This window comes from Podarcis erhardii (assembly GCF_964252035.2).
Source record: "Podarcis erhardii genome assembly, chromosome: 4".
NCBI classification, from domain to species: domain Eukaryota; kingdom Metazoa; phylum Chordata; class Lepidosauria; order Squamata; family Lacertidae; genus Podarcis; species Podarcis erhardii.
The window spans coordinates 74,577,121-74,590,399 of NC_138508.1; the positions used below are offsets into that span (position 1 = coordinate 74,577,121).

General features: G+C 43.4%; 1 protein-coding gene across 6 annotated transcripts in view; it reads left to right on the plus strand.

Annotated features, from left to right (window-relative positions):
• The window catches only part of HERC2 (HECT and RLD domain containing E3 ubiquitin protein ligase 2), a 95,955-nt gene that overhangs the window by 16,918 nt on the left and 65,758 nt on the right, over positions 1–13,279 (plus strand). For 5 of the 6 annotated variants that reach the window (XM_081858951.1, XM_081858953.1, XM_081858955.1 and 2 more), the window contains 15 exons: positions 1,941–2,041; positions 2,928–3,084; positions 3,918–4,028; positions 4,222–4,393; positions 4,597–4,770; positions 5,883–6,071; positions 6,992–7,143; positions 8,282–8,439; positions 8,549–8,662; positions 9,018–9,269; positions 9,736–9,929; positions 10,170–10,370; positions 10,919–11,147; positions 11,275–11,399; positions 12,584–12,762. In XM_081858951.1, coding sequence (XP_081715077.1) covers positions 1,941–2,041; positions 2,928–3,084; positions 3,918–4,028; positions 4,222–4,393; positions 4,597–4,770; positions 5,883–6,071; positions 6,992–7,143; positions 8,282–8,439; positions 8,549–8,662; positions 9,018–9,269; positions 9,736–9,929; positions 10,170–10,370; positions 10,919–11,147; positions 11,275–11,399; positions 12,584–12,762 — 2,508 coding nt within the window. The remainder of the gene's footprint in view (positions 1–1,940; positions 2,042–2,927; positions 3,085–3,917; positions 4,029–4,221; positions 4,394–4,596; positions 4,771–5,882; positions 6,072–6,991; positions 7,144–8,281; positions 8,440–8,548; positions 8,663–9,017; positions 9,270–9,735; positions 9,930–10,169; positions 10,371–10,918; positions 11,148–11,274; positions 11,400–12,583; positions 12,763–13,279) is intronic. The other variant, XM_081858954.1, reaches the window with a different exon arrangement.

Genomic DNA, 13,279 nt, shown 5'->3' on the forward strand with positions numbered 1-13,279 from the left:
TCAAAGAAATCTCTTCCCCTTGTAGTATTGCCTGCCTTTTCCCCTTCGCTTATTGGTTACTATATCGCTACAGTTTTGGTTCCTCAGTGTGGGGAAATATCAGCTGCTTATAATCTTTATTTTTGTATAGACGAGAACATTAATGCATTATGCAGCTGTTGAAGCCAAATTGGTTGCAGAGTGGTAGAGCGGCAGTTTCCTAGCCGTATACCAAAGATGTTAGTGCACTGTTTGGATATTTTGGGGTAGTCAGGATTGATTTCTGGGTCTTAACATTTTGAAGAACATTTGTATAGATCAGGGGTCGGCAACCCGCGGCTCCGGAGCCGCATGCGGCTCTTTTACACCTTTGCCGCGGCTCCGCAGATCCTCGGGGACCCTGAGCAGAAAAGCAGAAGCGCCAGAAAGAGGAGGGGGATGGAGCTGGGCAGCCGAGCCGGGCAAAGCAAGGCGGCGGCGGCAGCGGAGCTCGAGAGGTGGCGGCTGCTGGGATGGAGGAGGAGGCAGCGGCGGCCGGAGAAGGGCTGCTGCTGCTGCTGCATCTGCCGCCGGAGGGAAGTTCTGCCAGGCGGCTTCATGGCTCATAGCTTCGCCTGGGGTAGGACGGGCGGCGAGGGGGATGCCTCGTCTGGAGGACGGTGAGGAAGCGGCCGAGCAGCTCACGGCGACGCCTCTTCCCTCATGGTGCAGGGAGCGAGGAGGAAGAGGAGGAGGGCGGTGGCAGGAAGGTGTGCTAGGGCGCAGCGACGGTTCTCCCCTCAGGTGGACGCGGCTGCCACTGCCACCGCCGGCAGCTGCCACACGCAGGCACGCTTGCTTTCGCCGTCGTGGCAGCCCGCCCTTAGGCCTCGCGCACCGCGCCGCATGACATCGAGAGCCGCCCACCCAGGCCACGTTCTCCTCAGCCCCGCGTGCGAGGCACCTGAGGCGAGGGAGAGAGAGCGCGCGCGCTTGAGGGAAATGGCGGGGCGGGGTTTTTGTGTGTGTTTGTGGGGGGTGGCGGCGGTGGTGCTTCGGGATCCTTTTCCGTGCCTTGCTTCTGAGTGGCCGCCAAGTTGAGGGAGAGCACCGGAGGTGAACCACAAAATGGGCCCGCCCTCCCTGTCAGGGAGGAAGGGGTGAATTACTCAGTGACGAGGAGGGGGTCCAGAGGTAGCCAGCAGGAGAGGCGGGGGAGCACGAGAGCAATTGCAAAGGGAGGGGGGGCTGTTAGGCACCAAAATCCTGCATGCGGGATTCCCCCCCCCCCCCGTTCTCTCATGCCTATGCAATTCCTGCCCTTCTCCCTTCCCCCTCGAGATTTGCTGCAGAGACAAGCAAATGAAGAAGAAAGGGAAGAGTATTAGCTGACATGTCCCCGGATCCCATGGAAAGCACCACAGATTCCTTTGCTTACCAGCTCTTTTTGTTTTAAGTTGGCTTCAAACCTGTAATTGTGTAGGTGCATGTATGTATACATATACACACATAAATATTCATATCTCTTCCCTCTCACCTTCCTTTCAACCAGTTTCTCTGGCACTGGTTTATAAATGCTGCTATGTAGAAATGATGAGAAAGTTGCACCAGCAGAAGGAATGGATATGTGCTGTTAGTAAAAAGAGAGGGAGTTGAACTGCAGGGAGGGACAGACACTTTTCTATGTATTAATTTGTATAATGCCCTCTATGCACATGGTGCTTTGCAAAAAATGGATATGAGAGGTACCATACCCCTCTTTGCTATCTGAAATAGACTCAGGGAAAAGAGAGAGAATGGGGGAAGGGGAAGAATGTGTGGTTATTTACATTTGGCTTGTTTTGCGGCTCCCAGTTTTTTGTTTCCCCCCGGAAACGGGTCCAAGTGGCTCTTTTTGTCTTAAAGGTTGCAGACCCCTGGTATAGATGCTTAGTTGAAGCAAGAGGTACGCTATTCTCTAATCATCTTTTTGTTGGTTCCAGTCCCAGACCTGTAGGCAAAGGTGTAGAAGGTCTTGCCCGGGTAGGATCCAGAGCTGCCCTTTCATTTGCTTTTGCATTCCTTCGGAGAGCTTGGAGATCAGGTATTGTTGGAAGATGCTGTATATCTTATTAGGCTGGTAAACATTTTGCCATCTAACTGTTGTGTTGCATTTAGGTATTTTTCAGGGCTATCTATATCTGTCTGTCGGACTGTCTGTCTGTCTGTCATCTGCTCAGAGTAATTTCCATTGTGTTTAATCAGATTTACCCCCAGTTAAGTTCATTATTAGCAGACCCCAAACAATGACTACTTGAGAAGTTGTGCACACTCATGGTTTAGGCAGTGGTGGAGCTTCATGCTCCGGCACAGGTGGTGGAGAGCAGGCAGGGCTGGGGCGTGTCCTGGGGGCGGGGTGCCCAGCACAGGCGAGGGGGCAGCCGCGATGGCACCCTACTGGGATCACACTGCTGGGGGCGGTGCACACTCCTCTTCCTCTGCCAGTGGGTTTGGGGACATCTCTCAAGTTGCAGAATGAGTGTAGGAACAGAAGAAGCGGACTTAAAATTGAGTCAGACCAGTGATCCATCTAGCTCAGTGTTGTCTAGCTGCAGCTTTCCAGGGTTTCAGATGGGGTTATCTCCCAGCCCAGCCCACACATGCTGGCAATTGAACCTGGGACCTTATGCATGCGGAGTAGAAGCTCTACCATTGAGTTACAATTCTGCTTTGACAAGCACAAGCCTTGCATATGCAGAACTGGTTACTTTGGCTCCTTAGCCTTTTTTGCAAAGTAGTTTGTGGGTGAGCTTCCCGGAAAGAAGGCTTCTATTACTTCTATTTTATAGATGCAGGGTTATATCAATGATGTGGCAATTCAATTTATGGTCTGGATTTCCACCGTGTATGTGTAGATCAGTTGTGAGGGATTGCCATTAACCTGAATTGCACTGTACTACAAAACACCCTAACATGGCTAATGTTGTTAGGTGAGGATGCAGATCTTTGCAGTGAACTGCTACAAGAATCCCTTGATGCCCTACGAGCATTGCCAGAAGCATCCCTCTTTGATGAAGGAACCGTATCATCTGTATGGCTGGAAGTTGTGGAACGAGCAACCAAATTTCTAAGGTCTGTTGTAACTGGGTAAGTCTTTCTCTAAAGAGTGCTTGAACTTTTTTTTTTTAAGCTGCATTCAAGGTTTCATACTGAACAATAGTTCCTGTGTTCTTTTCTTGAAAACCTAGATAGAGTTGGTTAGTGCATCTGTCAGCCTAGAAAGCCCAGTTGGTTTGAGCATGATGCTGATAACTCCAAGGTTGCAGGTTCAATCCCTAGATGATCCTCAGGGTCCCTTCCAACTCTACAATTCTATGATCTCTATGACCTATAAGGAAACTAGAATTAAGCATTTGGGCATCACTTTTTTAATGTCTTGAAATGGCAATACGGTGAATATGAACTCTGGCTTATACTTCTTTCTTTTTTAAATGGCGTACCCTTGGCTTATTCATAGAATATATCTATATCTATATCTATATATACATATATATATATATATATATATATATATATATATATGCAGGTCAGTGTGGAGTAATAGCCTTGCTGCATTTAAAGTTTGCGTATAAAGAAATTAGTAATGGAGGAATGAAAAAAAACCTGCCTTACACCAAATCAGACCTTTAATCCATCTGATTCAGTATTGCCTACACTGACTGGCAGTGGCTGCCCCAGGTTTTGAAGAAGGGTATTTCCTTTTGGTTCCTGATGAATGCCAGGATTGAACCTGGGGCCTGCTGCATGTGCTCCGTGGCCTGAGCTATGGCCCTTTCTCTAAACTGGGGAAGAATAAAATCAGCGAAGTCGCTTAATTATGTTGTGAAAGGTGTCTTCTGTCAAAGCAGGGAATGCAAACTGGTTTTTTACTTTCATATATCGGAATATTTGCCTTTTAAATTTTTCCACTTTTAAATTAGGGACATCCATGGAGCTCCAGGGACAAAAGGATCTGGAAACATTCCGTTGCAAGACCAGCACTTAGCACTTGCTATTCTACTAGAATTGGCTGTCCAGAGAGGCACACTAAGGTGAGTAATGCAAGTATTTCATCAGTTCAAAATCTGTTCATAAGTTACATCAACACTACAGTTTTGATTTCATCATTGTTAAAATTTGGTAGCAGTGGGGAGTCCTTCGTGAAATATGAGCAAGGTGAAAATGGTAGCAATGTAAGGTTTCTTCTACAACATTTCCAACTTTGGTCGTTTCCCCTCCTCTCAGCCAAATGTTGTCTGCTGTCATGCTATTGCTCCAACTCTGGGACAGTGGTACCCGGGAAACGGATAATGAGCGATCAGCGCAGGGAACCAGTGCCCCCCTCCTTCCTTTGCTGCAAAGGTTTCAGAGCATCATTTGCAATAAAGAGATCAGCAATACCGAAGAAGAGCTTCAGGTATGTACCTTTATGATGAGTTCATTTAGCCTGTGAGTCTGCACGCCCAGAGCCGTGCAACGTGGAATAATTTTTAATTGATGTTAAGGGAACATATTTATGTAGCTTTCCTTTACGGGGATCGAACCTGCAGCCTTGGCGTTATTAGCACTGCACTCTAGCCAACTGAGCTATTCAGCTGACTTTTCATTGTTTTGCTTTAGATGCTGTCCTACCCGTTGAGTCCAAACGAAAACTTCTTAAGGTATCTAATATTGCCACAGGACAATGAGCTGGCCATTGATTTAAGGCAAACGGCAGTTGTGATTATGGCTCACTTAGACCGCCTGGCTACTCCCTGTATGCCTCCACAGTGCAGTTCTCCAACATCACATAAGGTAACTTGCATATGCTTTCTACTAACTGCTTTCTGTGGATAAAGTTAACTGGTAAATTAAAACTTAACAAATCTGATTTGGGATCTCAAGAGACGCTTATGCTCATGCAAGGGGCTCAGTTTAGCCCAGTGACATTTTTTTTTTTACTTTGAGCACCTGGCTTCTGCTACCAGAACCTGCTTTTGTAGTTTCCAAATCAGTTTGTCACACAGCATAGAGAGCTCCTAAAATTTCTTGTTCTGCTGCTGATCGTTCTGCATTGGAGGATCTCATAGTTTTCTGGAGAAGGTTGAGGGACTAGAGTGGATGAGGGATGGCATTGCAAAGGCTTAGAGGTGCTGAAATATGGGTTGAATCTCTGCCTGCTTCCCTTCCAAATCCTAATAGATAGACAAAGCAATCAAATATGGCCCCTTGTAACTTAACTTTATCGGGACGCGGGTGGCGCTGTGGGTTAAACCACAGAGCCTAGGACTTGCCGATCAGAAAGTTGGCGGTTTGAATCCCCGTGACAGGGTGAGCTCCCGTTGCTCGGTCCCTGCTCCTGCCAACCTAGCAGTTTGAAAGCATGTCAAAGTGCAAGTAGATAAATAGGTACCACTCCGGTGGGAAGGTAAACGGCGTTTCCGTGCGCTGCTCTGGTTCACCAGAAGCGGCTTAGTCATGCTGGCCACATGACCTGGAAGCTGTATGCCGGCTCCCTCGGCCAATAAAGCGAGATGATCACCACAGCCCCAGAGTCGGTCACGACTGGACCTAATGGTCAGGGGTCCCTTTACCCTTAACTTAACTTTGTCAGCCACTGACATCAAGTTTTGAAATGTGCATACCAATTTCCAGAGAGGAAAATACTATTGTGAAGTACATTTAAAGCAATTAAATTGAAATAACACAATGCAAGTACTTTAAACCTTTTTTTCTGTTGTTCCAAACCTTTCACCACCTTTAAAAAACACAACCATATTTACTTACATTCTCCATTTTCTTTAAGTAGCTTTGAGTCCATAAATCTGGAGCCAATTGAAAAATTAGTTGAAGCACTGTAATTTCTAGAGATTCTAAGTTTAGACAGATGTTTGATAAAAGTTCTTAAATTATGACTTGCTTTCCAGGGCTCTTTGCAAGAGGTTATTGCATGGGGTTTAATAGGATGGAAATATTATGCCAACGTGAGTGGTCCAATTCAGTGCGAAGGACTTGCCAATCTTGGAGTGATGCAAGTTGCTTGCGCAGAAAAGCGCTTCTTAATCTTATCTAGAAATGGACGTGTTTACACACAAGCATACAATAGTGATACACTGGTAGGTGACTTCTGATTACTTCCTAATTTATTTATTTTTAAATAACTTGTAGCTATTGAAATAATGTTCTTGTTGCAGGTATGATGGAGCTCATGATAGCAAAATCTCCTTTTTTCACTTTGCCTGGCAATGCAGAATTCGTATCTGTTTTTAAAGAAACTCCATTGTTTCGTTTCTGGTGTTAATGAATACTACCCTGAACTGTTTCCTGGACACAGCTTACTGTATCATTTCTGCCTTTGTAATTGAGTATATGAAATGCCTTTTGCAAAGCTGATTTTGATCAGTGGATGTGTTTTCTTCCTTCCTTCCAAGCTTGACATGATGTGGAAGAAATGTACATTATTACTAATACCATTATTATTACTATTATTTATTTATTACCTTCATGCATCTCCAGTCTCCCCATTTGTAAAAAAGCAGCTGTGGGAACTCCCAATAGGGGAGGGAAGGAGGTGTGACCTTCCCCTTCATTTTCCAGTTATGTAAACCCTCCTGCTGTTGCCAGTACTCTACGCTTAGCTATGGGAAGGATCAAAGATGCAATATTATACATACCCGTCTTCTCATTAGTGGTGAATAGCAGGCGTGAAATAAGGAAAGCAGTTTTTTTTAAAACTGAACAAACAGTATTCCCCAGTGGTGCAGTCCTGATCCAGTTTGAGGCTTGGGTTCATGGATTTCCCATGTAGTTTGGATCTTAAGGTTTCTAAATATAATAGTTTCTCAGAACGTTCAGCTATTGAAACTTCTCACCTTATTAATTCAATTGAAACCTATTTTCTAAAAAAAACAACAACACCAAAAAAGATATGACCTATAACTTCTTTGTATAAAGTTTCTTAATGCTCGTCTGTTTGCTTCCATTTCTCTGTAAGTCATAACATGTATGCATGTTTTGTTGTTGTTGAACTTCGTAGGGACCTCAGCTGGTGCAGAGTCTTGCTTCTAGAAACATTGTCAAGATTGCCGCACATTCAGACGGCCACCACTACCTTGCCCTGGCAGCAAGTGGTGAAGTTTTCTCTTGGGGGTGTGGAGATGGTGGGCGACTCGGCCATGGAGACACTGTGTAAGTATCCTAGAATAATGGTGACTTATATGCATAATGAAATAAAATAGAGTAGGATATTTGTTCTGCTTCTGCTGTGAATTGGGTGGCGTTCCTTTTAAAACTGCGTTTTACTTGGGTTCCCCTCCCCCCTCCCCCCTCCCCCATCACCCCTTTCCCCGTGTCTTTTCTGTATTGAGCATGCTAAATTGCAGCTGTCTCTTTCTTTTGTGGTTCTGATGCATATTGATCTACAGTAGACTCACCAGGAAGCCTTCATTCTGAATGGTTCAATAATCCAGTAGCTATCAAATTTCTATTTTCTTTGTAGAGAAGAGGTAACAGTCTGGAAGACAGCTAGCCAGACAGAGAGTGAATGTGTGTTTGTGTGTGTATGACTAAGTGATTTTGATGGCTCAGTTGATATTTCAGTTTGATAGTTCTGCATTCTTGGATTGTTCTGATACCACCTTTGGCTTCCTTCCTTCCTTCCTTCCTTCCTTCCTTCCTTCCTTCCTTCCTTCCTTAATATTTGTTAATTATATTTCTATTCTGCCTTTTCTCTATGAAGCTCAAAGCAGTGTCCATGGGGTCCTCCACCCATTTATTTTCATATCAACTCTGTTAGGTATTTCAGGTTGAGACTGAGTGACTGGCCCAAGATTGAGTAGGAATTTGAATTTGGTCTCCTCACTCTAAAACCTGCTCCCTTCTCTGCACACTGTGTTTCATCTCAGGAGTCTTCAGTCAATTGTGTTTTTCTGTTACATCCAATCCATGAAATGATGGTTCCTGGGTTTGGAACAAGCTAGAATCCTTGCCTGTTCTGAACCCAGGTACTATAGTTTCTTGGTTCAGACATAATGGGAAACTATGTTTAACTGAAATCTTCTGGAGTTAAACGTCTCATGCTAAGGACGTAAAAGAGACTCCCTATGCAAGCATAAGACTTGTTTATGTCTTAGCTTCTAAAGCCAAAATAGGGTCATTGGCTCATTTGTCTGGGCATCTCAGTGGCCTGGTTCAAATGTCACTGTAAATTGGGGGTGGGTTGATTTTTCTGTACCTGGCACTTGTGTACATAATATATATTGCCTTCTTACAATAATGACTTTCAGTGCTTTCCTGGTCCCCCCCCCCCCGCCCTCCTTCCTCACAGACCTTTAGAAGAACCGAAGATGATTTCTGCTTTGTCTGGGAAGCAGGCTGGAAAGCATGTTGTACACATTGCCTGTGGAAGTACCTATAGTGCTGCCATCACAGCTGAAGGAGAGTTGTACACATGGGGGAGAGGAAACTATGGCAGACTAGGTCATGGTATGTGCTCTTCTTTCTTTAAATTGTTTAAGTTGTGAAGTCCCAAGGTTTAAACCTGTCTTGGTATATAACTAGCACAGAAGCATCTAATTTTTATTTTGTTCCAAAGGCTCCAGTGAAGACCAGACAATCCCAATGTTGGTTACTGGGCTCAAAGGACTGAAAGTCATTGATGTCTCTTGTGGGAGTGGCGATGCTCAGACTCTGGCTGTGACTGAAAATGGTTAGTGGAACAACCACTAGCATCCTTAGCCTTGCCAGCTTTTAGTTACACGTGGGATATTTAGGAAGCCGTGTGTCTCTTTCCTGTTTCCATTTGGATTTGTGTGCTAGCTTGAACTGTGTGCCCAACTGTTAATAAAATTGTTAGCCAAATATGCACAATTGGTGCCAGATTAATTATCTCTATTCTCAGAATATTGTAAAGCCAGGTGTGCAAGATTAATTTCTAGCTGTCCATCTGGGTAGATTATTTCTGTTTTTTATCCCCCCCCCCCGCCTGGTATGTTAATTTTGTTACGGCTCATGGTCTAAAGATACAAAGCTGTTGCTACGTCTAATGCAATCTACTTTTCCAGGTCAGGTGTGGTCTTGGGGCGACGGAGATTATGGGAAGCTGGGAAGAGGCGGCAGCGATGGTTGCAAAACTCCAAAACTGATAGAAAAACTTCAAGATTTGGACGTTGTCAAAGTTCGCTGCGGGAGCCAGTTTTCCGTTGCACTTACGAAAGACGGGCAGGTCTACTCTTGGGGAAAGGGTGACAATCAGAGGCTTGGGCATGGAACAGAGGAACACGTTCGATATCCCAAACTGCTTGAAGGTTTGCAAGGTAGGTGAAGAGGCAACTACCAGCCGTGTTAACTAGAATATTGTAATTTTGAGAAAACGATGAGCTTAGCGCCCATTCTGTGCAAATTGGTGGGGAAAATATTTTTAATATTTGAACCTTTGTTTCCCAGATCCTAGTCCTGTGCTTGAAGCACTACACCACATTGTCTTGTGGGCTTCTTGCTGGTATTTGATTGGCTTCTGTGAGAACGGAATGCTGGACTACGTAGGCTTTTGACCTGATGGAGAAGGGCTGCCCTTAGGTTAACTTTATTTTTTAAAAAGGGAGACACTTGGAAATTTTGGTTATTGGTGCAACAAATACCACCATCCCTTGCTGATTTCTTGTTTTGTAGACATTGCTAAAGAGAGAGCTCTCCTCTTCTAGCCAGGCTTTCAGATGTGGCTGCAACACTGATCTTTCTCATTATCTGTATGTGTGTTTCCCTCCCTCCCCCCCCAACCAGGAAAAAAAGTAATAGATGTAGCAGCTGGATCCACCCACTGTTTAGCACTCACAGAAGACAGTGAAGTATATAGCTGGGGAAGCAATGATCAGTGCCAGCATTTTGATACCCTGAGGATCACTAAACCTGAGCCTACTGCTCTTCCTGGACTAGATTCTAAGCACATTGTTGGCATCGCTTGTGGGCCAGCCCAGGTAGGCTTCAATTTTACTGTTTTTTATATATCTTTAGATATATTAAAATATATTAAAAAATAAAAATATATAAAAATATCTTTAGATATTCCCGTTAGAGTGGGAATCTTTGATTATGGAACTCCCTTTTGTGATACAGTTTCTCTTCTCAGTTACTATTTGCCTTTAATTCTAGTGCCCCCGTCCCCCGCTTGGTCTTAAGTTTAACATTGCTGCATATCTTTTTGTATTTCCTTCTAGAGCTTTGCTTGGTCATCTTGTTCCGAATGGTCTATCGGTTTACGAGTGCCTTTTGTGGTAGATGTTTGCCCAATGACGTTCGAACAACTGGATCTCTTACTGAGACAAGTGACGGAAGGAATGGATGGCACTTCGGACTGGCCCCCTCCGCAAGAGAAAGAATGTATGGCTGTGGCTACTCTGAACCTTCTGAGACTTCAGGTATCTTAATGGTTGCTGAACTAAGACTGAAATTACAAAATCTGAAACAATTGTGCGGATCACATTGACTTTTAAAAATGCAATGGCCATCGTATTTTGTGTTGACTCTTGTTTCATTTATTACAAAAAAACCAAAACACTGTAATTTGTCAAATACTTTGCAGTGCTAATCAATTCAGAAAGAGTTGGTTGTTACTCCAGTTTCCCTTTCTGCAAACTGCAGTTTAATTAGCAGCGAGTCAATGTTCAGCCAGGGAATTTATTACTGAGCTGAGATTGGAAGCTGAATCTAGATCTGCATAGCTCAAGGATAACACTACATTTGCTTTACCATGCCTTACTGGACAGTTTGGAGATATTTTGCTTTCGTTTGCTAAGTAACTTTTACAGACGATGGAAATATATATTTGGTGCTACCAAACTGTGGTGCTTCAGCAAGTGTATGAAACTTGGAAATAGAAAATACTTCAGAATACTATTTCATTCCTCCCTGAATGGGTTTCAGCTTTATCACTGATAAAGAAGCCTCTCTGTGTTTTGTCTTTCAGCTTCATGCTGCAATCAGCCACCAAGTGGACCCAGAATGTCTTGGTTTGGGATTGGGCAGTGTCTTACTCAACAGCTTGAAGCAGACAGTAGTGACTTTAGCAAGTAATGCAGGTGTGCTCAACACCGTTCAGACAGCTGCCCAAGCAGTGTTGCAAAGTGGGTGGTCTGTGTTGCTGCCAACAGCCGAGGAACGAGCGAGGGCTCTTTCGGCGCTTCTACCCAGTGCAGGTATGTTTTGTGCATGATCACGTGGGTGGAGAAGGAAGATGTTGCCTAAGCCGTTTTGCACTCTCTCATATGCAAGTGTATGTGTGTGTTGGCGTTCTAGTCAAGTAAGAGTTCTGTCAATGTTTAGTTTCAGGGAATGAGACAAATGTAAGTCCAGGCCGTAGATTCATGATTGATCTTCTGGTTGGAAGCTTAATGGCCGATGGGGGTCTTGAGTCTGCACTGAATGCTGCGATCACTGCAGAAATCCAGGTATGCTTACTTTGTACAACTTGTACATTCTGATGAAATGGAAAAGATTACTTTGGGAAACCAGTTAGTTTCAAACTAGCCCCTGTTCTTTGTTTAACGGTTGTAATAGAAATGTGAATATTTATTTTGTTTTGAAAGGATTAGAAAAGACTGTGTAAGTAGGTGAGCATTTCATGTAGTAGATTAGAAAGCTGGCTGTGTTATTCCAGATCAATCTTTCTTTTCTATTGATATCCAGAGGTAACTGTATCACTTTTTGTTTAAGAGGCTTTCTCTCTGTGTAGTCTGATCCTACCTAGAATTTGGTGTCTCAAGCCCTCAAAAGTTTAGACTTGTGCATGAGGGTAATCGCCATGTAATAGCTGCATATTACACATAGCAAAGCCTCTCCTGTAGCTGCTTTGAAATCTATGAAAGTATCACTGGCATTGCTTTGTCTTGTGAGGAGGGAAATGGCATCTCAGCTCTATCCTGCTGCTCTCTTCCTCAATAGAAGAACTTGGTCATGACAAATAAAAATAAAAATAAAAATAAAAATAAATAAATATACATGGATAATAGATCAGTAATTCTGAAAATCTTAACTTCTTATGGACTGGATAGTTGACGTTGCCCTATAGTGGAAGGCTGTTTTCCATTTTCACACCTCTTGTTGATATTGAGAAATGTGTGGCTTATAAAACCATAGCCATCATTCTTCAGATGAAGAAATTAATGCAGCTATCTTTTTGGACAAGTTTCTCCATTACATCCATATAGTTCACTTTGAGGAAGCGATGAGAAAAGATGGGAAAGCATATTTTCAATGACAAATAGTTCCTCTGTGCCTGGTGCTTTCATTTCCACATTTATCCAACCTACATGGGTTCAGGATTCTTTGAGCAGCAACTTATTCATTATCTTTGTGTCATTGGATTCAGCTGCTCATTCTACTGAAATTATTTCCAGTGCAGTCTCTATTGCTTTCTGTTCCATGAACCAGCCACATGGTCCTAATACCAGTGCACTGCACTGACTGCAGAAGGAAAAATCCAATAGAATATACTGTAGTGTGCAGGAAAGCCATTAATTCAGGCTTCCGTGGCAGAACATTCAGTGTCTTTTTTTAGTGGACATGACTCCCATTTGTTTCAGCTACAGTATAGAATGTTTGCTGGTTTCACTTTCAACTTTTCATTTTGTAGGATATAGAGGCAAAAAAAGAAGCCCAGAAAGAGAAAGAAATTGATGAACAGGAGGCAAATGCATCGACACTTCACAGGAGTAGAACACCATTGGACAAAGACCTCATTAATACTGGGATCTATGAATCTGCAGGAAAGCAGAGCTTACCTCTGGTTCAGCTAATTCAGCAATTGCTAAGGTAGCTTTTCAGCAAGGCTGTTTACTGAATCATTACCCTTTTCCACATTTTATTCTTTTAAAAAACAAAACAGAAAACCTCTGGCCTCTTGTTTCCTCCTATGCTGCTTCTTTGTTCCTGGGCAGTCTTTTTTTTTTAAAAAAATGTTTACTGTGTGGTAATCATCAAGGTATAAGAAACTCAGCACGGAGAAACAGCAGACACATTTGTGAGCAGATATTTAAGGGAGTATGTGCTAGCCTGCCATTTTGAGTGGCAAAACCGCATGGACAGTTTTCTTGCTGCTTTTGAAACAGAGAGGATTTTCAAAAGCAGATTGTAATATGGTATAAAGGTTAGCCGTTTTAAAATGGAAGAACTGTTCTGAGAATAGCCAAGCCCTTAAGCATACCTAAAGTAGCTTTTTGGCTTTTGGCCTGTGTGCTTTATATTTTCCAGTTTGATACTATTTTGTACCTAAGAACACATACCCTACATTAATGCAATAGATTTAAGTAAGAATATCATATTGCCCAAC